At 42.6% G+C, this 26,851-nt stretch overlaps 1 protein-coding gene across 1 annotated transcript in view; it reads right to left on the bottom strand.

The window, feature by feature from the left end:
* The window catches only part of LOC148439554 (uncharacterized), a 262,816-nt gene that overhangs the window by 155,189 nt on the left and 80,776 nt on the right, over positions 1-26,851 (bottom strand). Inside the window, exons 5-7 of the mRNA XM_088464593.1 lie at positions 17,829-17,888; positions 17,228-17,347; positions 10,124-10,209 (exon numbers count right to left, since the gene is read on the bottom strand). Of these exons, the coding sequence (XP_088320719.1) occupies positions 10,124-10,209; positions 17,228-17,347; positions 17,829-17,888 (266 nt within the window). The remainder of the gene's footprint in view (positions 1-10,123; positions 10,210-17,227; positions 17,348-17,828; positions 17,889-26,851) is intronic.

Here is a 26,851-nt window from a genome sequence, read left to right as displayed (position 1 = left end):
GTCACTATTATCACTCACTACATTTACACTGGTGTCAGTAATTATCACCCACTACCTTTACACTGGTGTCACTAATTATCACTCACTACCTTTACACTGGTGTCACTAATTATCACTCACTACATTTACACTGGTGTCACTAATTATCGCCCACTACATTTACACTGGTGTCACTAATTATCACCCACTACATTTACACTGGTGTCACTAATTATCACTCACTACATTTACACTGGTGTCACTAATTATCACCCACTACCTTTACACTGGTGTCACTAATTATCACCCACTACATTCACACTGGTGTCACTAATTATCACCCACTACATTTACACTGGTGTCACTAATTATCGCCCACTACATTTACACTGGTGTCACTAATTATCACCCACTACATTTACACTGGTGTCACTAATTATCACTCACTACATTTACACTGGTGTCACTAATTATCACCCACTACCTTTACACTGGTGCCTCTAATTATCGCCCACTACATTTACACTGGTGTCACTAATTATCACCCACTACATTTACACTGGTGTCACTAATTATCGCCCACTACATTTACACTGGTGTCACTAATTATCGCCCACTACATTTACACTGGTGTCACTAATTATCGCCCACTACATTGACACTGGTATCACTAATGATCACCCACCACATTTACACTGGTGTCACTAATTATCACCCACTACATTTACACTGGTGTCACTATTATCACTCACTACATTTACACTGGTGTCACTAATTATCACCCACTACATTTACACTGGTGTCACTAATTATCACTCACTACATTTACACTGGTGTCACTAATTATCACCCACTACCTTTACACTGGTGCCTCTAATTATCGCCCACTACATTTACACTGGTGTCACTAATTATCACCCACTACATTTACAATGGTGTCAGTAATTATCACCCACTACATTTACACTGGTGTCACTAATTAATACCCACTACATTTACACTGGTGTCACTAATTATCACCCACTACATTTACACTGGTGTCAGTAATTATCACTCACTACATTTACACTGGTGTCACTATAACCCACTACATTTACACTGGTGTCACTAATAATCACCCACTACATTTACACTGGCGTCACTATTATCACCCACTACATTTACACTGGCATCACTAATTATCACCCACTACATTTACACTGGTGTCATTATTAACACTCACTACATTTACACTGGTGTCACTAATTATCACCCACTACATTTACACTGGTGTCACTAATTATCACCCACTACATTTACACTGGTATCACTAATTATCACCCACTACATTTACACAGGTGTCAGTAATTATCACCCACTACATTTATGGTGCGTACACACTACACGATATGCTCCCTGAGCGATATCGTCTAGTGTGTCCCCGACAGTCTGTGCTCAATGTCGTTCATGACATTGAGCACAGCCGCTGAACGAGATCATTAACGATATCGTTCAGCGCCGGGCTCTCTCCCCCATTCCCCAACATGCAGCAACCCGACGACGTCGTCAGGTTGGGCTGCATGTTAACCCGATGAACGATAATGACGAACGACCCGCGGGAACACGCGTCGTCGTTATCGTTCATTGTTTTGGTGTAAAAAATGGACGATAAAATGGACGACTGAACAGTAACGATATCGTTATCGTGCAGTCGTCCACTTTAATCGCCCAATGTGTACGCACCTTTACACTGGTGCCTCTAATTATCGCCCACTACATTTACACTGGTGTCACTATTATCACTCACTACATTTACACTGGTGTCAGTAATTATCACTCACTACATTTACACTGGTGTCACTAATTATCACCCACTACATTTACACTGGTGTCACTATTATCACTCACTACATTTACACTGGTGTCAGTAATTATCACCCACTACCTTTACACTGGTGTCACTAATTATCACTCACTACCTTTACACTGGTGTCACTAATTATCACTCACTACATTTACACTGGTGTCACTAATTATCGCCCACTACATTTACACTGGTGTCACTAATTATCACCCACTACATTTACACTGGTGTCACTAATTATCACTCACTACATTTACACTGGTGTCACTAATTATCACCCACTACCTTTACACTGGTGTCACTAATTATCACCCACTACATTCACACTGGTGTCACTAATTATCACCCACTACATTTACACTGGTGTCACTAATTATCGCCCACTACATTTACACTGGTGTCACTAATTATCACCCACTACATTTACACTGGTGTCACTAATTATCACTCACTACATTTACACTGGTGTCACTAATTATCACCCACTACCTTTACACTGGTGCCTCTAATTATCGCCCACTACATTTACACTGGTGTCACTAATTATCACCCACTACATTTACACTGGTGTCACTAATTATCGCCCACTACATTTACACTGGTGTCACTAATTATCGCCCACTACATTTACACTGGTGTCACTAATTATCGCCCACTACATTTACACTGGTGTCACTAATGATCACCCACCACATTGACACTGGTATCACTAATGATCACCCACCACATTTACACTGGTGTCACTAATTATCACCCACTACATTTACACTGGTGTCACTATTATCACTCACTACATTTACACTGGTGTCACTAATTATCACCCACTACATTTACACTGGTGTCACTAATTATCACCCACTACATTTACACTGGTGTCACTAATTATCACCCACTACATTTACACTGGCGTCACTAATTATCACCCACTACATTCACACTGGTAACAGTTATTATCACCCACTACATTTACACTGGTGTCACTAATTATCACTCACTACATTTACACTGGTGTCACTAATTATAACCCACTACATTTACACTGGTCTCAGTAATTATCACCCACTATCCTGTATACAGTTATACCCCTTTTACACCAGAGCAAAAACCTGGGTTTTTGCTGGGTCTACCCGGGACGCAGCTCCGTGTAAAAGGGTCTCTGAAAAATAACCTGGGTCAAGTGACCCTGCAATCCAACCCAGGTAGCTACAAGGGTTGGACCCAGGATGGACCCAGGTAATGGTGCAGTGTAAACGGTGCAACCCAGGTTATCTGACCTGGATCATGCCTAAAATGAGCGGATTGGTGGTTGTCGAGCATTCACCTCCCACTTTTTATGACCTCAGAGGTTTAGCAGGGCAGACCTGAGTTCAGTGTGAACAGGACTGACCTGGGAGTAACCCAGATCAAAGGTGCAGTGTAAATGGGTCTGACCTGGGTCTGACCAGGGTTGGAACCATGTCCAAAAACCCAGGTCGGACCTGGGTTTTTGGTGGAAAAGAGGTATAATTATCACCCACTACATTTACACTAGTGTCAGTAATTACCATACACTATCCTGTATACAATTACACTGGTGTCACTAATTATCACCGACTACATTTACACTGGCGTCACTAATTATCACCCACTACATTTACAGTGACTGTACCTTGTGTCACACACATAGCTCTCCTCAGTGACTGTACCATGTGTCACACACTCAGCTCTCCTCAGTGACGGTACCCTGTGTCACACACATAGCTCTCCTCAGTGACGGTACCCTGTGTCACACGCACAACTCTCCTCAGTGACTGTACCCTGTGTCACACACATAGCTCTCCTCAGTGACTGTACCCTGTGTCACACACACAGCTCTCCTCAGTGACTGTACCCTGTGTCACACACATAGCTCTCCTCAGTGACTGTACCCTGTGTCACACACACAGCTCTCCTCAGTGACTGTACCCTGTCACACACAGCTCTCCTCAGTGACTGTACCCTGTCACACACAGCTCTCCTCAGTGACTGTACCCTGTCACACACAGCTCTCCTCAGTGACTGTACCCTGTCACACACAGCTCTCCTCAGTGACTGTACCCTGTCACACACGCAACTCTCCTCAGTGACTGTACCCTGTCACACACATAGCTCTCCTCAGTGACTGTACCCTGTCACACACGCAGCTCTCCTCAGTGACTGTACCCTGTCACACACAGCTCTCCTCAGTGACTGTACCTGTCACACACAGCTCTCCTCAGTGACTGTACACTGTCACACACAGCTCTCCTCAGTGACTGTACACTGTCACACACGCAACTCTCCTCAGTGACTGTACCCTGTCACACACAGCTCTCCTCAGTGACTGTACACTGTCACACACAGCTCTCCTCAGTGACTGTACACTGTCACACACGCAGCTCTCCTCAGTGACTGTACCCTGTCACACACGCAACTCTCCTCAGTGACTGTACCGTCACACACACAGCTCTCCTCAGTGACTGTACCCTGTCACACACACAGCTCTCCTCAGTGACTGTACACTGTCACACACAGCTCTCCTCAGTGACTGTACCGTCACACACATAGCTCTCCTCAGTGACTGTACCCTGTCACACACACAGCTCTCCTCAGTGACTGTACCCTGTCACACACAGCTCTCCTCAGTGACTGTACCGTCACACACATAGCTCCCCTCAGTGACTGTACCCTGTCACACACAGCTCTCCTCAGTGACTGTACCCTCTGTCACACGCATAGCTCTCCTCAGTGACTGTACCCTGTCACACACATAGCTCTCCTCAGTGACTGTACCCTGTGTCACACACGCAGCTCTCCTCAGTGACTGTACCCTGTCACACACGCAGCTCTCCTCAGTGACTGTACCCTGTCACACACATAGCTCTCCTCAGTGACTGTACCCTGTCACACACGCAGCTCCCCTCAGTGACTGTACCCTGTGTCACACACGCAGCTCTCCTCAGTGACTGTACCCTGTCACACACGCAGCTCCCCTCAGTGACTGTACCCTGTCACACACGCAGCTCTCCTCAGTGACTGTACCCTGTGTCACACACGCAGCTCCCCTCAGTGACTGTACCCTGTGTCACACACGCAGCTCTCCTCAGTGACTGTACCCTGTCACACACGCAGCTCTCCTCAGTGACTGTACCCTGTCACACACATAGCTCTCCTCAGTGACTGTACCCTGTCACACACATAGCTCTCCTCAGTGACTGTACCCTGTCACACGCATAGCTCTCCTCAGTGACTGTACCCTGTGTCACACACGCAGCTCCCCTCAGTGACTGTACCCTGTGTCACACACGCAGCTCTCCTCAGTGACTGTACCCTGTCACACACGCAGCTCCCCTCAGTGACTGTACCCTGTCACACACATAGCTCTCCTCAGTGACTGTACCCTGTCACACACAGCTCTCCTCAGTGACTGTACCCTGTCACACACAGCTCTCCTCAGTGACTGTACCCTGTCACACACAGCTCTTCTCAGTGACTGTACCCTGTCACACACATAGCTCTCCTCAGTGACTGTACCCTGTCACACACGCAGCTCTCCTCAGTGACTGTACCCTGTCACACACACAGTTCTCCTCAGTGACTGTACCCTGTCACACACAGCTCTCCTCAGTGACTGTACCCTGTCACACACACAGTTCTCCTCAGTGACTGTACCCTGTAACCTGCAATGGAGCAGCCAGGTTATCCTGCTGTGCACGTGCCATAGCCCGGCTGCAGTGACAGTGCAGTCACTAGTGGCTATGTGATGCCAGCGCTGGAGGCGCTAGTAAGTGTCCTCACCACGATGGAGCCGCGATTAGCCGAGCAGTCTATAAGAGAGTGGTCTGAGGGGATTGTTAGGAGCTGGCTGGATCCTGGGGATGAATGTGTTGCAGGCGCCATTATGGATCTGGCAGCCATTTTAGAGTCACATTCCCCTGCTGTGGAGAAAACTGCAGTAAGGGCGGATATCAGAATCAACTTTATTGGCCACATATTCAGTCACATACAAGGAAGTTGACTCTGGTTAGCTACTAGCCAAGTACTCACATAACAACATGGCAAACATACATTCTCTGTATACCAGGTGATAAATAACACCCACATCTCTATTCTCAGTTAGGAATTAAACAACAAAACCACCTGAGGGAAAAAGATTTAAAGATGTCTAAAGGTCTTAACAGAACATGATCTACATAGTCTTCCTGACGGGAAACAAATCCGGGGTCTGCGTCCTCTGCCACCATGTTCCTAGACCAATACAACCCCTGTATAGAAGAAAGCTCAGCACCTATTATTCTCCCCGCAGCCAGCACCTATCTCAGGCAGGGTTAGGTAGGTCTGAGGGGTTACTACCTGGTAGATGCTCCTGTTATATCCTATGTAATGCTCTGCCCAGAGACCACCTATGCTGACAGCACCCCCTCTGGCTTTATACCTGTCCCCTCACTCATGTCTCAGCCCAGGTCCATGGAGTTCTGGTTCTCTTCCTCCTGTTTGGTCTCCTCCAGCTGAGGCTCAGTCTGCCCCCTTCAAGCTCAATTTGCTTCTCCTGTGACCCAGCCATTGTCTTACTGGTCTCCTCCGTTTTCTTATCCACCTTCCTTCTCAGTAGGACGCCCCCGTTTCCCCATCAGCAGAGCCATCTTATACAATCGCAGTGGCCTCAGCAAGTGTTTACTCCCCCTCCCCCTACCTTCCCCTCGCAGAGTAGAGGAGTTGCGGAGTCCGGTGTCTTCTATAGCGTTACCTCATTCCCCTGCGTCAGATCCGCCCGACCCACCCCTGCCTATTACTATCAGTGGTGCTGTCAGGTCTCCTCTTAATGTTGCTGCGGTTATTTCAGACAAAACTGGATAAGAATCAAAGAAGTGATCGGACTCAAGCTGCAGATGGCGTCCGGCAGGAGGATGAAGATGAAGGTCATCAGGTGGTGGTGAGTATGGCAGAGAGCCCCCACCCCCATATCATTTTTTTGTTGTTTTAGAACTGAATGCCAGGACACAGAGCCCACTACAGCTGGAGGTTCATCTTCTATGTCTAAAGATCATCTAGGGTGATGTTTTTAGCCAATTTTAATAGAGTAAGAATTTGGGCACCGATCCTGGTGTCTAATCCGTTACAATGGTTACTGATGCGGCTGTGTCTTCCGGTTTTGGTGCCTATTTGATGAGGAATGGTACACGACATCTTGGCCAGTCTCTTGGCACACCGAGGGCTTTACCGCTAACTTACTGCTTTTGTATGGTTTCCGATGATTGTGTGGTGGAGCTTTGGGTTAGTAGACTGTCTAATTAGACTATAATTTCCTGCAGTGACAGCTAAGGTGTGTGCATGTGACAGACAATCAGCAGGACTGTCTAATCAGTGTATAATATCCTGCAGTGACAGCTAAGGTGTGTGCATGTGACAGACAATCAGCAGGACTGTCTAATCAGTGTATAATATCCTGCAGTAACAGCTAAGGTGTATGCATGTGACAGACAATCAGCGGGACTGTCTAATCAGTATATAATTTCCTGCAGTGACAGCTAAGGTGTATGCATGTGACAGACAATCAGCAGGACTGTCTAATCAGTGTATAATATCCTGCAGTGACAGCTAAGGTGTGTGCATGTGACAGACAATCAGCGGGACTGTCTAATCAGAGTATAATTTCCTGCAGTGACAGCTAAGGTGTGTGCATGTGACAGACAATCAGCAGGACTGTCTAATCAGTGTATAATTTCCTGCAGTGACAGCTAAGGTGTGTGCATGTGACAGACAATCAGCAGGACTGTCTAATCAGTGTATAATATCCTGCAGTGACAGCTAAGGTGTGTGCATGTGACAGACAATCAGCAGGACTGTCTAATCAGTGTATAATATCCTGCAGTAACAGCTAAGGTGTATGCATGTGACAGACAATCAGCGGGACTGTCTAATCAGTATATAATTTCCTGCAGTGACAGCTAAGGTGTATGCATGTGACAGACAATCAGCAGGACTGTCTAATCAGAGTATAATTTCCTGCAGTGACAGCTAAGGTGTGTGCATGTGACAGACAATCAGCAGGACTGTCTAATCAGTGTATAATATCCTGCAGTGACAGCTAAGGTGTGTGCATGTGACAGACAATCAGCGGGACTGTCTAATCAGTATATAATTTCCTGCAGTGACAGCTAAGGTGTATGCATGTGACAGACAATCAGCAGGACTGTCTAATCAGTATATAATTTCCTGCAGTGACAGCTAAGGTGTGTGCATGTGACAGACAATCAGCAGGACTGTCTAATCAGTGTATAATTTCCTGCAGTGACAGCTAAGGTGTGTGCATGTGACAGACAATCAGCAGGACTGTCTAATCAGTATATGAGAGAGAGAGATATATATATATATATATATATATATATATATATATATATTACCCCCTATCCCTGGCTCGGTGTTACTGTACGTTTGCTGCAGTCTTTGTTCATGTTGGTGATTAGACGCTGCTGTCGTGTTTGTTATCACAAGATCTTCCAGTGTAATACTGCGCTATGTATTACTGTGATGTGCGAACATGTTCCTACATAAGCGCAGTATTATAATCCGGGAGATGATCACATTCTCCCCCAGATTATATGTAGGAAAGGAAGATTCCAGTATGTATCAGATACTCAAATACAACAGCACAGAAAAGAAACAATGTTCCAGCACTTTAGAAGCAAATGAACATTTATTGCTCAGAAAGTATTTACTGCATCACAAGTTTTACCAAGAATCCATATAGGAACGTATGTATCAGCTATATAACGGCGCAATATTCCAACCGTGTACAAAACATAAACGTCTGTTGTTTCTCATAGAAAAAAATGTGGAACCTGGAACCGTAATGTGTTCAGCCCCCGGCAAGGTGCTATAATGGTGCCATAAAGGTGCTATAATGGTGCTATAAAGGTGGTATAATGGTGCTATAACGGTGCTATAATGGTGCTATAATGGTGCCATAAAGGTGCTATAATGGTGCCATAAAGGTGCTATATTGGTGCCATAAAGGTGCTATAATGGTGCCATAAAGGTGCTCTAAAGGAGCTATAATGGCGCTCTAAAGGTGCTATAATGGTGCCATAATGGTGCTCTAAAGGTGGTATAAAGGTGCTATAATGGTGCCATAATGGTGCTCTAAAGGTGCTATAATGCTGCTCTAAAGGTGCTCTAAAGGTGCTATAACGGTGCTATAATGGTGCTATAACGGTTCTATAATGGTGCTCTAAAGTGGTATAATGGTGCCATAATGGTGCTATAAAGTGGTATAATGGTGCCATAATGGTGCTATAAAGTGCTATAATGGTGCTATAAAGTTGCTATAATGGTGCTATAATGGTGCTCTAATGGTGCTCTAATGGTGCTCTAATGGTGCCATAATGGTGCTATAATGGTGCTAGAATTGTGCTATAAAGGTGCTATAATGGTGCCATAAAGTGGTATAATGGTGCTATAATGGTGCTAGAATTGTGCTATAATGGTGCCATAATGGTGCTATAAAGTGATATAATGGTGCTATAATGGTGCTAGAATTGTGCTATAAAAGGTGCTCAAATGGTGCTCAAATGGTGCCATTAAGTGGTATAATGGTGCTATAATGGTGCTAGAATTGTGCTATAAAGGTGCTATAATGGTGTCATAATGGTGCTATAAAGTGATATAATGGTGCTAGAATTGTGCTATAAAGGTGCTATAACGTGAGTATATTGGGAGGTTTCCGGAATCCTTCCCTCCTCCCTTCATGCAAACTGCCAGGTTGTCCACGGATGGTTCTCAATGGAATTGGGTAGGAGCAGATAAGTCCATAAAACCATCACCAACACATTTCGGGTTGGATAACTCTTCCTCAGGGTGGTACCGGACTGGTTACTTATTCACGTTGGAGGTAACAACTTAGGTCGGTTGAAGAGTCTACAACTCAGCGCACAAGTCGTCATTGTGGGACACTTATCCTTGATTTAGTGGCGACTTTGTCCTAGCTAGGGACCTGGACGCTTTTTTGCTGAAGCAATCGCACTGTGCTCAAATGGGCGAGGCGATCCCTGGCAGTGGTAGTGTGCCTGGGGGGTGTCTTAGTAGATCCCCATTTGTGTAGAATATTTGGATAGAGCTGTATAGCCTTCTTAGTCACCCGTTCGGTTAATTCAGAATTCGGTCAATACATAAAAGCTCTGACCTATTTTCCAAAGCTACGGTTGTCAGGGTCTTTATTTCTATTTCGTTTAAGTTAGGGGGTCATTATTGTTGGTTAATTGACAATAAACTAATATATGTCTTATCTGCTCTGTAATTACTCACTGCTCAATGAAGTCCTGGAAAGTCGGTCTCCACGAATAACCATCTCTGCGGATCTGCAAAGTCTCCATCAGACCATTGTACCGAAGCTGAAACAAGGAATGATACTATGGAGTCATTATATATTCCAGTACACAGATGTAGTCGTCACATATCCAGGTATACAGAACAAGAGGAAGTGGTACTTTGCAGCTATCACATATCCATATATACAGGAGAAGTGGTACTATACAGTAATCGCATATCTCAGTATACAGAACAAGAGAAGTGGTACTATGCAGCTATCACATATCCAGGTATACAGAACAGGAGAAGTGGTACTATGCAGCTATCACGTATCCAAGTATACAGAACAAGAGGAAGTGGTACTATGCAGCTATCACATATCCATGTATACAGAACAAGAGGAAGTGGTACTATGCAGCTATCACATATCCATATATACAGGAGAAGTGGTACTATACAGTAATCACATATCTCAGTATACAGAACATGAGAAGTTGTACTATGCAGATACCACATATCCATGTATACAGAACAGGAGAAGTGGTACTATGCAGCTATCACGTATCCAAGTATACAGAACAAGAGGAAGTGGTACTATGCAGCTATCACATATCCATGTATACAGAAGTGGTACTATGCAGCTATCACATATCTCAGTATACAGAACAGGAGAAGTGGTACTATGCAGCTATCACATATCCAGGTATACAGAACAGGAGAAGTGGTATTATACAGTAATCGCATATCTCAGTATACAGAACAGGAGGAAGTGGTACTATGCAGTAATCACATATCTCAGTATACAGAACAGGAGAAGTGGTAATATGCAGCTATCACATATCCAGGTATACAGAACAAGAGGAAGTGGTACTATGCAGCTATCACATATCTCATTATACAGAACAGGAGAAGTGGTACTATGCAGTAATCACATATCTCAGTATACAGAACAGGAGAAGTGGTACTATGCAGCTATCACATATCCAGGTATACAGAACAAGAGGAAGTGGTACTATGCAGCTATCACATATCCATGTATACAGAAGTGGTATTATACAGTAATCGCATATCTCAGTATACAGAACAGGAGAAGTGGTACTATGCAGCTATCACATATCCATGTATACAGAACAAGAGGAAGTGGTACTATGCAGCTATCACATATCCATATATACAGGAGAAGTGGTACTATACAGTAATCACATATCTCAGTATACAGAACATGAGAAGTTGTACTAAGCAGATACCACATATCCATGTATACAGAACAGGAGAAGTGGTACTATGCAGCTATCACGTATCCAAGTATACAGAACAAGAGGAAGTGGTACTATGTAGCTATCACATATCCATGTATACAGAAGTGGTACTATGCAGCTATCACACATATTAGTATACAGAACAGGAGAAGTGGTATTATACAGTAATCGCATATCTCAGTATACAGAACAGGAGGAAGTGGTACTATGCAGTAATCACATATCTCAGTATACAGAACAGGAGAAGTGGTAATATGCAGCTATCACATATCCAGGTATACAGAACAAGAGGAAGTGGTACTATGCAGCTATCACATATCTCATTATACAGAACAGGAGAAGTGGTACTATGCAGTAATCATATATCTCAGTATACAGAACAGGAGAAGTGGTACTATGCAGTAATCACATATCTCAGTATACAGAACAGGAGAAGTGGTACTATGCAGCTATCACATATCCAGGTATACAGAAGTGGTATTATACAGTAATCGCATATCTCAGTATACAGAACAGGAGAAGTGGTACTATGCAGCTATCACATATCCAGGTATACAGAACAGGAGAAGTGGTATTATACAGTAATCGCATATCTCAGTATACAGAACAGGAGGAAGTGGTACTATGCAGCTATCACATATCTCAGTATACAGAATAGGAGAAGTGGTACTATGCAGCTATCACATATCCAGGTATACAGAACAGGAGAAGTGGTACTAGACAGTAATCACATATCTCAGTATACAGAACATGAAAAGATGTACTATACAGTAATCACATATCTCAGTATACAGAACAAGAGGAAGTTGTACTATGCAGATACCACATATCCATGTATACAGAACAGGAGAAGTGGTACTATGCAGCTATCACGTATCCAAGTATACAGAACAAGAGGAAGTGGTACTATGCAGCTATCACATATCCATGTATACAGAAGTGGTACTATGCAGTAACCACATATCCAGGTATACAGAACATGAGAAGTGGTACTATACAGTAATCACATATCCTAGTATACAGAACAAGAGGAAGTGGTACTATGCAGCTATCACATATCTCAGTATACAGAACAGGAGAAGTGGTACTATGCAGCTATCACATATCTCAGAATACAGAACAGGAGAAGTGGTACTATGCAGCTATCACATATCCTAGTATACAGAACAAGAGGAAGTGGTACTATGCAGCTATCACATATCCATGTATACAGAACAAGAGGAAGTGGTACTATGCAGCTATCACATATCCATATATACAGGAGAAGTGGTACTATACAGTAATCACATATCTCAGTATACAGAACAGGAGAAGTGGTACTATGCAGCTATCACATATCCATGTATACAGAACAAGAGGAAGTGGTACTATGCAGCTATCACATATCCATGTATACAGAAGTGGTACTATGCAGCTATCACATATCTCAGTATACAGAACAGGAGAAGTGGTACTATGCAGCTATCACATATCCATGTATACAGAACAAGAGGAAGTGGTACTATGCAGCTATCACATATCCATGTATACAGAAGTGGTACTATGCAGCTATCACATATCTCAGTATACAGAACAGGAGAAGTGGTACTATGCAGCTATCACATATCCAGGTATACAGAACAGGAGAAGTGGTATTATACAGTAATCGCATATCTCAGTATACAGAACAGGAGGAAGTGGTACTATGCAGTAATCACATATCTCAGTATACAGAACAGGAGAAGTGGTAATATGCAGCTATCACATATCCAGGTATACAGAACAAGAGGAAGTGGTACTATGCAGCTATCACATATCTCATTATACAGAACAGGAGAAGTGGTACTATGCAGTAATCACATATCTCAGTATACAGAACAAGAGAAGTGGTACTATGCAGTAATCACATATCTCAGTATACAGAACAGGAGAAGTGGTACTATGCAGCTATCACATATCCAGGTATACAGAACAAGAGGAAGTGGTACTATGCAGCTATCACATATCCATGTATACAGAAGTGGTATTATACAGTAATCGCATATCTCAGTATACAGAACAGGAGAAGTGGTACTATGCAGCTATCACATATCCAGGTATACAGAACAGGAGAAGTGGTATTATACAGTAATCGCATATCTCAGTATACAGAACAGGAGGAAGTGGTACTATGCAGCTATCACATATCTCAGTATACAGAATAGGAGAAGTGGTACTATGCAGCTATCACATATCCAGGTATACAGAACAGGAGAAGTGGTACTAGACAGTAATCACATATCTCAGTATACAGAACATGAAAAGATGTACTATACAGTAATCACATATCTCAGTATACAGAACATGAGAAGTTGTACTATGCAGATACCACATATCCATGTATACAGAACAGGAGAAGTGGTACTATGCAGCTATCACGTATCCAAGTATACAGAACAAGAGGAAGTGGTACTATGCAGCTATCACATATCCATGTATACAGAAGTGGTACTATGCAGTAATCACATATCCAGGTATACAGAACATGAGAAGTGGTACTATACAGTAATCACATATCCTAGTATACAGAACAAGAGGAAGTGGTGCTATGCAGCTATCACATATCTCAGTATACAGAACAGGAGAAGTGGTACTATGCAGCTATCACATATCCAGGTATACAGAACAAGAGGAAGTGGTACTATGCAGTAATCACATATCTCAGTATACAGAACAGGAGAAGTGGTACTATGCAGCTATTACATATCTCAATATACAGAGCAGGAGAAGTGGTACTATGCAGCTATTACATATCTCAATATAGAGAACAGGAGAAGTGGTACTATGCAGCTATCACATATCTCAGTATACAGAACAGGAGAAGTGGTACTATACAGCAATCGCATATCTCAGTATACAGAACAGGAGAAGTGGTACTATGCAGTAATCGCATATCTCAGTATACAGAACAGGAGAAGTGGTACTATGCAGTAATCACACATCCTAGTATACAGAACAGTAGAAGTGGGACTATGCAGCTATTACATATCTCAGTATACAGAACAGGAGGAAGTGGTACTATGCAGTTATCACATATCCTAGTATACAGAACAGGAGAAGTGGTACTATACAGTAATCACATATCTCAGTATACAGAACATGAAAAGATGTACTATACAGTAATCACATATCTCAGTATACAGAACATGAGAAGTTGTACTATGCAGATACCACATATCCATGTATACAGAACAGGAGAAGTGGTACTATGCAGCTATCACATATCCATGTATACAGAAGTGGTACTATGCAGTAATCACATATCCAGGTATACAGAACATGAGAAGTGGTACTATACAGTAATCACATATCCTAGTATACAGAACAGGAGGAAGTGGTACTATGCAGCTATCACATATCTCAGAATACAGAACAGGAGAAGTGGTACTATGCAGCTATCACATCCATGTATACAGAACAAGAGGAAGTGGTACTATGCAGTAATCACATATCTCAGTATACAGAACAGGAGGAAGTGGTACTATGCAGCTATCACATATCTCAGTATACAGAATAGGAGAAGTGGTACTATGCAGTAATCACATATCCAGGTACACAGAACATGAGAAGTGGTACTATGCAGTAATCACATATCCAGGTATACAGAACATGAGAAGTGGTACTATACAGTAATCACATATCCTAGTATACAGAACAAGAGGAAGTGGTACTATGCAGCTATCACATATCTCAGTATACAGAACAGGAGAAGTGGTACTATGCAGCTATCACATATCTCAGAATACAGAACAGGAGAAGTGGTACTATGCAGCTATCACATATCCAGGTATACAGAACAAGAGGAAGTGGTACTATGCAGTAATCACATATCTCAGTATACAGAACAGGAGGAAGTGGTACTATGCAGCTACCACATATCTCAGTATACAGAATAGGAGAAGTGGTACTATGCAGTAATCACATATCCAGGTATACAGAACATGAGAAGTGGTACTATGCAGTAATCACACATCCTAGTATACAGAACAGTAGAAGTGGGACTATGCAGCTATTACATATCTCAGTATACAGAACAGGAGGAAGTGGTACTATGCAGCTATCACATATCCTAGTATACAGAACAGGAGAAGTTGTACTATGCAGTAATCACATATCTCAGTATACAGAACAAGAGGAAGTGATACTATGCAGCTATGACATCCAGGTATACAGAACAGGAGAAGTGGTAATATGCAGCTATCACATATCCTAGTATACAGAACAGGAGAAGTTGTATTATGCAGTAATCACATATCTCAGAATACAGAAAAAGAGGAAGTGGTACTATGCAGCTATCACATATCTCAGTATACAGAACAGGAGAAGTGGTACTATGCAGCTATCACATATCCAGGTATACAGAACAGGAGAAGTGGTATTATACAGTAATCGCATATCTCAGTATACAGAACAGGAGGAAGTGGTACTATGCAGTAATCACATATCTCAGTATACAGAACAGGAGAAGTGGTAATATGCAGCTATCACATATCCAGGTATACAGAACAAGAGGAAGTGGTACTATGCAGCTATCACATATCTCATTATACAGAACAGGAGAAGTGGTACTATGCAGCTATCACATATCTCAGTATACAGAACAGGAGAAGTGGTACTATGCAGTAATCACATATCTCAGTATACAGAACAGGAGAAGTGGTACTATGCAGCTATCACATATCCAGGTATACAGAACAAGAGGAAGTGATACTATGCAGCTATCACATATCCAGGTATACAGAACAGGAGAAGTGGTACTATACAGTAATCACATATCCTAGTACACAGAACAAGAGGAAGTGATACTATACAGCTATCACATATCTCAGTATACAGAACAGTAGAAGTGGTACTATGCAGCTATCACATATCTCAGTATACAGAACAGGAGGAAGTGGTACTATGCAGCTATCACATATCCAGGTATACAGAACAAGAGGAAGTGGTACTATGCAGCTATCACATATCCAGGTATACAGAACAGGAGAAGTGGTACTATGCAGCTATCACATATCCAGGTATACAGAACAAGAGGAAGTGGTACTATGCAGTAATCACATATCTCAGTATACAGAATAGGAGAAGTGGTACTATGCAGCTATCACATATCCAGGTATACAGAACAGGAGGAAGTGGTACTATGCAGCTATCACATATCTCAGTATACAGAATAGGAGAAGTGGTACTATGCAGTAATCACATATCCAGGTATACAGAACATGAGAAGTGGTACTATGCAGTAATCACACATCCTAGTATACAGAACAGTAGAAGTGGGACTATGCAGCTATTACATATCTCAGTATACAGAACAGGAGGAAGTGGTACTATGCAGCTATCACATATCCTAGTATACAGAACAAGAGGAAGTGATACTATACAGCTATCACATATCTCAGTATACAGAACAGTAGAAGTGGTACTATGCAGCTATCACATATCTCAGTATACAGAACAGGAGGAAGTGGTACTATGCAGCTATCACATATCCAGGTATACAGAACAAGAGGAAGTGGTACTATGCAGCTATCACATATCCAGGTATACAGAACAGGAGAAGTGGTACTATGCAGCTATCACATATCTCAGTATACAGAACAGGAGGAAGTGGTACTATGCAGCTATCACATATCTCAGTATACAGAACAGGAGGAAGTGGTACTATGCAGCTATCACATATCTCAGTATACAGAACAGGAGAAGTGGAACACATGGTATGTACAAGTTGTACTTAGACTTTTGTCATAGTCTGTAGAATCCATCACTGGGTTGGTATATAAAACGTTACTGGACCATCTGATAAAGCGTATCTCTATAACCTCACCTGATTCCGCACTTCCTCCGGCTGAAAGACCCCTGGAATGTTGCCGCCATTGGGTTTAATGCAGCGGATAAAATGAGGATTTGCCGAGTTAATCTTCTCCATAAGAATTCCAAGGGATCGCTGAGAAAGCAGAGGCATGAAGGGACAGATAAGCCTAAAGTATACTGCTCTGATGGGATGTGGTCACTATCCCGACCGGGGGGATTCTGGCGCTTAGAATCGCGGCGCCAGCATCCTGACAGCTGGAATCCCGAAAGTAATGGGGTTGGGGAGGGGAGGGGAGGGGAGGCTAGGGGTAGCATTAGGGTTAGGTACTAGGGGGAGGGTTGGGGTCTGGCACTAAGGGGGAGGTTAGGTTTAGGGTGCGGGGATGGGAGGTTAGGATTAGGCACCGGGGAGGGAGGGCTAGGGTAGGGAGAGGGGGAAATATACAATACTGACCGACAAGTGTCCGTACTCTAACCCTTTTGGGACTCTGACCCCCAGGCATCCTGTATCCATCCCCCTCTGATGGACACACAGTAACAGCACAAGGCAATATGTAGGTTACAGAGATACCTTACAATAAGAGATTGGGAGGCAGAGAAATAGGAATTCATACCCTAAATTGTGCTCCTACGGACATCTTGCGTGTAGCAGCTGTCTGCTGTGAGATAAGAGCCTGCAAGAAGCGAATAACAGCTATTGAGTGATTTATTAATATAAAAATCAATAGGAAAAAGTTAATTAAGAGATTCTATAGCATATCCGAGTGATGGATAATATTCAATATGTGAAGGTGTATAGATGTGACAGCTTGTTGGTGATTTAGATTAGATCTGAAATCCTAACGATGATGGAAAGGAGATGTGAAGGTCTATAGGTGAATGAGTGGTGTTACAATGTCCTACAGGTGACTGGTGAGGTGTATTGTTCTGTAGGTGATTGAGATGTGTTGCAATGCCCTATAGGTGACAGAGGTGTTGCAATGCACTATAGGTGACAGAGGTGTTGCAATGCCCTATAGGTGACAGAGATGTTGCAATGTTCTGTAGGTGACAGAGATGTTGCAATGTCCTGTAGGTGACAGGGATGTCACAATGCCCTATAGGTGACAGAGATGTTGCAATGTTCTGTAGGTGACAGAGATGTTGCAATGTCCTATAGGTGACAGAGATGTTGCAATGCCCTATAGGTGACAGAGGTGTTGCAATGCCCTATAGGTGACAGAGGTGTTGCAATGCCCTATAGGTGACAGAGGTGTTGCAATGCCCTATAGGTGACAGAGGTGTTGCAATGCCCTATAGGTGACAGAGGTGCTGCAATGCCCTATAGGTGACAGAGGTGTTGCAATGTCCTATAGGTGACAGAGGTGTTGCAATGTCCTATAGGTGACAGATGTGTTGCAATGTCCTATAGGTGACAGAGGTGTTGCAATGCCCTATAAGTGACAGAGGTGTTGCAATGCCCTATAGGTGACAGAGCTGTTGCAATGCCCTATAGGTGACAGAGGTGTTGCAATGTCCTATAGGTGATAGAGGTGTTGCAATGCCCTATAGGTGTCAGAGGTGTTGCAATGTCCTATAGGTGACAGAGGTGTTGCAATGCCCTATAGGTGACAGAGGTGTTACAATGTCCTATTAGTGATAAAGATGAGATGTGAGGGACTAAAGGTGATTCAGCAATGATGCAAACATTAATAGGTTATTAACAAGTGGTGAGAGTATGTAGGATATTAATAAGTGATCCAAATGACTAAGGGTTAAATTCAGAGCTGGACTGAGTGCGGATGTTTGAGCAGTTGAGTGAAGTTTTGCTACAGCATCTGTGCAACGTCTAGACAACACTAACTGCACAAGTGTGAGCCAATTTGTGCAATGGTGTACGCATTTGTGTATGACATTGCTATCACTTGAGATGGCTTCTGTGAACCACGAGCGTTTCAGGGTGAAGACCAGGAGGTGACCTAAAGTGATCATGGCATGGGTGTGCTATGGTAATATCAAGGGTGTGTTATGGTAGTATCAGGGGTGTGTTTCAGCATGGGTGTGCTATGGTAGTATCAGGGGTATGTTTCGGCATGATTGTGTTATGGTAGTATCAGGGGTTTGTTTCAGCATGGGTGTGTTATGGTAGTATCAGGGGTATGTTTCGGCATGGGTGTGTTATGTTAGTATCAGGGGTGTGCTATGTAGTATCAGGGGTTTGTTTAAGCATGGGTGTGTTATGGTAGTATCAGGAGTGTGTTTCGGCATGGGTGTGTTATGGTAGTATCAGGGGTGTGCTATGGTAGTATCAGGGGTGTGCTATGGGAGTATCAGGGGTGTGTTTCGGCATTGGTTTGTTATGATAGTATCAGGGGTGTGTTTCGGCATGGGTGTGCTATGGTAGTATCAGGGGTATGTTTCAGCATGGGTGTGTTATGATAGTATCAGGGGTATGTTTCGGCATGGGTGTGTTATGGTAGTATCAGGAGTGTGTTTCGGCATGGGTGTGTTATGGTAGTATCAGGGGTGTGCTATGGTAGTATCAGGGGTGTGCTATAGGAGTATCAGGGGTGTGTTTCGGCATTGGTTTGTTATGGTAGTATCAGGGGTGTGTTTCGGCATGGGTGTGCTATGGTAGTATCAGGGGTATGTTTCAGCATGGGTGTGTTATGATAGTATCAGGGGTATGTTTCAGCATGGGTGTGTTATGGTAGTATCAGTAGTGTGTTTCGGCATGGGTGTGCTATGTAGTATAAGGGGTATGTTTTGGCATGGGTGTGTTATGGTAGTATCAGGGGTGTGTTTCATCATGGGTGTGTTATGGTAGTATCAGGGGTATGTTTCGGCACGGGTGTGTTATGGTAGTATCAGGGGTGTGTTTCAGCATGGGTGTGTTATGGTAGTATCAGGGGTATGTTTCGGCATGGGTGTGTTATGGTAGTATCAGGGGTATGTTTCGGCATGGGTGTGTTATGGTAGTATCAGGGGTGTGTTTCAGCATGGGTGTGTTATGGTTCTATCAGGGGTGTGTTTCGGCATGGGTGTGTTATGGTAATATCAGGGGTGTGTTTCGGCATGGGTGTGTTATGGTAGTATCAGGGGTGTGTTTCGGCATGGGTGTGTTATGATAGTATCAGGGGTGTGTTTCGGCATGGGTGTGCTATGGTAGTATCAAGGGTGTGTTTCGGCATGGGTGTGTTATGGTAGTATCAGGAGTGTTTTTCGGCATGGGTATGTTATGGTAGTATCAGGGGTGTGTTTCGGCATGGGTGTGTTATGGTAGTATCAGGGGTGTGTTTCGGCATGGGTGTGTTATGGTAGTATCAGGGGTGTGTTTCGGCATGGGTGTGCGATGGTAGTATCAGGGGTGTATTTCCACATGGGTGTGTTATGGTAGTATCAGGGGTGTGTTATGGTAGTATCGGGGGGGGTGTTATGGTAGTATCAGGGGTATGTTTCAGCATGGGTGTGTTATGGTAGTATCAGGGGTGTGTTTTCAGCATGGGTGTGTTATGGGGGTATCAGGGGTGTGTTTAGGCATGGGTGTGTTATGGTGGTATCAGGGGTGTGTTTCTGCATGGGTGTGTTAAGGTAGTATCAGGGGTGTGTTTCGGCATGGGTGTGTTATGGTAGTATCAGGGGTGTGTGTTATGGTAGTATCAGGGGTATGTGTTATGGTAGAATCAGGGGTGTGTTTCGGCATGGGTGTGTTATGGTAGTATCAGGGGTGTGTGTTATGGTAGTATCAGGGGTATGTGTTATGGTAGTATCAGGGGTGTGTTTCGGCATGGGTGTGTTATGGTAGTATCAGGAGCGTGTTTCGGCATTGGTGTGTTATGGTAGTATCATGGGTGTGTTTCGGCATGGGTGTGTTATGGTAGTATCGGGGTGTGTGTTATGGTAGTATCAGGGGTATGTGTTATGGTAGTATCAGAGGTGTGTTTCGGCATGGGTGTGTTATGGTAGTATCAGGGGTGTGTTTCGGCATGGGTGTGTTATGGTAGTATCAGGGGTGTGTTTCGGCATGGGTGTGTTATGGTATTATCAGGGGTGTGTTTCGGCATGGGTGTGTTATGGTAGTATCAGGGGTGTGTTTCGGCATGGGTGTGTTATGGTAGTATCAGGGGTGTGTTTCGGCATGGGTGTGTTATGGTAGTATCAGGGGTGTGTTTCGGCATGGGTGTGTTATGGTAGTATCAGGGGTATGTTTCAGCATGGGAGTGTTATGGTAGTATCAGGGGTGTGTTTCGGCATGGGTGTGTTATGGTAGTATCAGGGGTATGTTTCGGCATGGGTGTGTTATGGTAGTATCAGGGGTGTGTGTTATGGTAGTATCAGGGGTGTGTGTTATGGGAGTATCAGGGGTGTGTTTTCAGCATGGGTGTGTTATGGGGGTATCAGGGGTGTGTTTCGGCATGGGTGTGTTATGGTGGTATCAGGGGTGTGTTTCTGCATGGGTGTGTTAAGGTAGTGTCAGGGGTGTGTTTCGGCATGGGTGTGTTATGGTAGTATCAGGGGTGTGTGTTATGGTAGTATCAGGGGTATGTGTTATGGTAGAATCAGGGGTGTGTTTCGGCATGGGTGTGTTATGGTAGTATCAGGGGTGTGTGTTATGGTAGTATCAGGGGTATGTGTTATGGTAGTATCAGGGGTATGTGTTATGGTAGTATCAGAGGTGTGTTTCGGCATGGGTGTGTTATGGTAGTATCGGGGTGTGTGTTATGGTAGTATCAGGGGTATGTGTTATGGTAGTATCAGAGGGGTGTTTCGGCATGGGTGTGTTATGGTAGTATCAGGGGTGTGTTTCGGCATGGGTGTGTTTTGGTAGTAACAGGGGTGTGTTTCGGCATGGGTGTGTTATGGTATTATCAGGGGTGTGTTTCGGCATGGGTGTGTTATGGTAGTATCAGGGGTGTGTTTCGGCATGGGTGTGTTATGGTAGTATCAGGGGTGTGTTTCGGCATGGGTGTGTTATGGTAGTATCAGGGGTGTGTTTCGGCATGGGTGTGTTATGGTAGTATCAGGGGTATGTTTCAGCATGGGAGTGTTATGGTAGTATCAGGGGTGTGTTTCGGCATGGGTGTGTTATGGTAGTATCAGGGGTATGTTTCGGCATGGGTGTGTTATGGTAGTATCAGGGGTGTGTGTTATGGTAGTATCAGGGGTGTGTGTTATGGGAGTATCAGGGGTGTGTTTTCAGCATGGGTGTGTTATGGGGGTATCAGGGGTGTGTTTCGGCATGGGTGTGTTATGGTGGTTTCAGGGTTGTGTTTCTGCATGGGTGTGTTAAGGTAGTGTCAGGGGTGTGTTTCGGCATGGGTGTGTTATGGTAGTATCAGGGGTGTGTGTTATGGTAGTATCAGGGGTATGTGTTATGGTAGAATCAGGGGAGTGTTTCGGCATGGGTGTGTTATGGTAGTATCAGGGGTGTGTGTTATGGTAGTATCAGGGGTATGTGTTATGGTAGTATCAGGGGTGTGTTTCGGCATGGGTGTGTTATGGTAGTATCGGGGTATGTGTTATGGTAGTATCAGGGGTGTGGTGTGTTATGGTAGTATCAGGGGTGTGTTTCGGCATGGGTGTGTTATGGTAGTATCAGGGGTGTGTTTCGGCATGGGTGTGTTATGGTAGTATCAGGGTATGTGTTATGGTAGTATCAGGGGTGTGTTTCGGCATGGGTGTGTTATGGTAGTATCAGGGGTGTGTTTCGGCATGGGTGTGTTATGGTAGTATCAGGGGTGTGTTTCGGCATGGGTGTGTTATGGTAGTATCAGGGGTGTGTTTCGGCATGGGTGTGTTATGGTAGTATCAGGGGTGTGTTTCGGCATGGGTGTGTTATGGTAGTATCAGGGGTGTGTTTCGGCATGGGTGTGTTATGGTAGTATCAGGGGTGTGTTTCGGCATGGGTGTGTTATGGTAGTATCAGGGGTGTGTTTCGGCATGGGTGTGTTATGGTAGTATCAGGGGTGTGTTTCGGCATGGGTGTGTTATGGTAGTATCAGGGGTGTGTTTCGGCATGGGTGTGTTATGGTAGTATCAGGGGTGTGTTTCGGCATGGGTGTGTTATGGTAGTATCAGGGGTGTGTTTCGGCATGGGTGTGTTATGGTAGTATCAGGGGTGTGTTTCGGCATGGGTGTGTTATGGTAGTATCAGGGGTGTGTTTCGGCATGGGTGTGTTATGGTAGTATCAGGGGTGTGTTTCGGCATGGGTGTGTTATGGTAGTATCAGGGGTGTGTTTCGGCATGGGTGTGTTATGGTAGTATCAGGGGTGTGTTTCGGCATGGGTGTGTTATGGTAGTATCAGGGGTGTGTTTCGGCATGCGTTGTTTTCACTTTCGCAGCACCGCATCCACAAATGCCATATTTTGAGAAAAAGCAGGGGATGCTGGGAGAGTCGATGTTGTGACCATTACTGGAGATAACAGATCCTCTAGCACAGTTAAGCAATGCTCAGGCACATAAAGTGGCCACCCGATAAACGCTGTGACGGTGGGGGGCCCTGCCTGTCATATGTTACAACCTAGGGGTGAACTGGGAAGAGATGAGGCAGGAGGCCAGAAAGTATGAGAATGTGAGGACAGCAGATAAGCTTTGATGAACAGGTGAGTTTTGGCTGATAGCACATGTGAGGGTCAGTATATAACTAATAGTACATGTGAGGGTCAGTATATAACTAATAGCACATGTGAGGGTCAGTATATAACTAATAATACATGTGAGGGTCAGTATATAACTAATAATACATGTGATGGGTCAGTATATAACTAATAGTACATGTGAGGGTCAGTATATAACTAATAGTACATGTGATGGGTCAGTATATAACTAATAATACATGTGAGGGTCAGTATATAACTAATAGTACATGTGATGGTCAGTATATAACTAATAATACATGTGAGGGTCAGTATATAACTAATAATACATGTGAGGGTCAGTATATAACTAATAATACATGTGATGGGTCAGTATATAACTAATAGTATATGTGAGGGGTCAGTATATAACTAATAATATATGTGAGGGTCAGTATATAACTAATAGTACATGTGAGGGTCAGTATATAACTAATAGTACATGTGATGGGTCAGTATATAACTAATAGTACATGTGAGGGTCAGTATATAGGTAATAGTACATGTGATGGTCAGTATATAACTAATAGTACATGTGATGGGTCAGTATATAACTAATAATATATGTGAGGGTCAGTATATAACTAATAGTACATGTGAGGGTCAGTATATAACTAATAGTACATGTGAGGGTCAGTATATAACTAATAGTACATGTGATGGGTCAGTATATAACTAATAGTACATGTGAGGGTCAGTATATAGCTAATAGTACATGTGATGGTCAGTATATAACTAATAGTACATGTGATGGTCAGTATATAACTAATAGTACATGTGATGGTCAGTATATAACTAATAGTACATGTGATGGTCAGTATATAACTAATAGTACATGTGATGGTCAGTATATAACTAATAGTACATGTGAGGGTCAGTATATAACTAATAATATATGTGATGGGTCAGTATATAACTAATAGTACATGTGAGGGTCAGTATATAGGTAATAGTACATGTGATGGTCAGTATATAACTAATAATACATGTGATGGGTCAGTATATAACTAATAGTACATGTGAGGGTCAGTATATAACTAATAGTACATGTGAGGGTCAGTATATAACTAATAGTACATGTGACGGTCAGTATATAACTAATAGTACATGTGAGGGTCAGTATATAACTAATAATACATGTGAGGGTCAGTATATAACTAATAATACATGTGAGGGTCAGTATATAACTAATAGTACATGTGAGGGTCAGTATATAACTAATAGTACATGTGAGGGTCAGTATATAACTAATAGTACATGTGATGGGTCAGTATATAACTAATAGTACATGTGATGGGTCAGTATATAACTAATAGTACATGTGATGGTCAGTATATAACTAAAAGTACATGTGAGGGTCAGTATATAACTAATAGTACATGTGAGGGTCAGTATATAACTAATAGTACATGTGAGGGTCAGTATATAACTAATAATACATGTGAGGGTCAGTATATAACTAATAGTACATGTGACGGTCAGTATATAACTAATAGTACATGTGACGGTCAGTATATAACTAATAGTACATGTGATGGTCAGTATATAACTAATAGTACATGTGATGGTCAGTATATAACTAATAATAAATGTGAGGGTCAGTATATAGGTAATAGTACATGTGATGGGTCAGTATATAACTAATAATAAATGTGAGGGTCAGTATATAGGTAATAGTACATGTGATGGTCAGTATATAACTAATAGTACATGTGATGGTCAGTATATAACTAATAATACATGTGACGGTCAGTATATAACTAATAGTACATGTGAGGGTCAGTATATAACTAATAGTACATGTGACGGTCAGTATATAACTAATAGTACATGTGATGGGTCAGTATATAACTAATAGTACATGTGACGGTCAGTATATAACTAATAATATATGTGAGGGTCAGTATATAACTAATAGTACATGTGATGGTCAGTATATAACTAATAGTACATGTGACGGTCAGTATATAACTAATAGTACATGTGAGGGTCAGTATATAACTAATAGTACATGTGATGGTCAGTATATAACTAATAATACATGTGATGGTCAGTATATAACTAATAGTACATGTGAGGGTCAGTATATAACTAATAGTACATGTGACGGTCAGTATATAACTAATAGTACATGTGATGGGTCAGTATATAACTAATAGTACATGTGAGGGTCAGTATATAACTAATAATACATGTGAGGGGTCAGTATATAACTAATAGTACATGTGATGGTCAGTATATAACTAATAATATATGTGATGGTCAGTATATAACTAATAATAAATGTGAGGGTCAGTATATAGGTAATAGTACATGTGATGGTCAGTATATAACTAATAGTACATGTGATGGGTCAGTATATAACTAATAGTACATGTGATGGTCAGTATATAGCTAATAGTACATGTGAGGGTCAGTATATAACTAATAGTACATGTGATGGTCAGTATATAACTAATAGTACATGTGAGGGTCAATATATAACTAATAGTACATGTGATGGTCAGTATATAACTAATAGTACATGTGATGGGTCAGTATATAACTAATAGTACATGTGATGGTCAGTATATAACTAATAATACATGTGAGGGTCAGTATATAACTAATAGTACATGTGATGGGTCAGTATATAACTAATAGTACATGTGATGTTCAGTATATAACTAATAGTACATGTGATGGGTCAGTATATAACTAATAGTACATGTGATGGGTCAGTATATAACTAATAGTACATGTGAGGGGTCAGTATATAGCTAATAATACATGTGAGGGGTCAGTATATAACTAATAGTACATGTGAGGGTCAGTATATAACTAATAATACATGTGATGGTCAGTATATAACTAATAGTACATGTGACGTCAGTATATAACTAATAGTACATGTGAGGGTCAGTATATAACTAATAGTACATGTGAGGGTCAGTATATAACTAATAGTACATGTGACGGTCAGTATATAACTAATAATACATGTGATGGGTCAGTATATAACTAATAATACATGTGAGGGTC

This window comes from Taudactylus pleione, unplaced genomic scaffold, assembly GCF_031769625.1.
Source record: "Taudactylus pleione unplaced genomic scaffold, aTauple2 ptg001711l, whole genome shotgun sequence".
NCBI classification, from domain to species: domain Eukaryota; kingdom Metazoa; phylum Chordata; class Amphibia; order Anura; family Myobatrachidae; genus Taudactylus; species Taudactylus pleione.
Note: the sequence above shows the minus strand (reverse complement) of the source record. Positions and strands in the feature narration are given on the sequence as shown.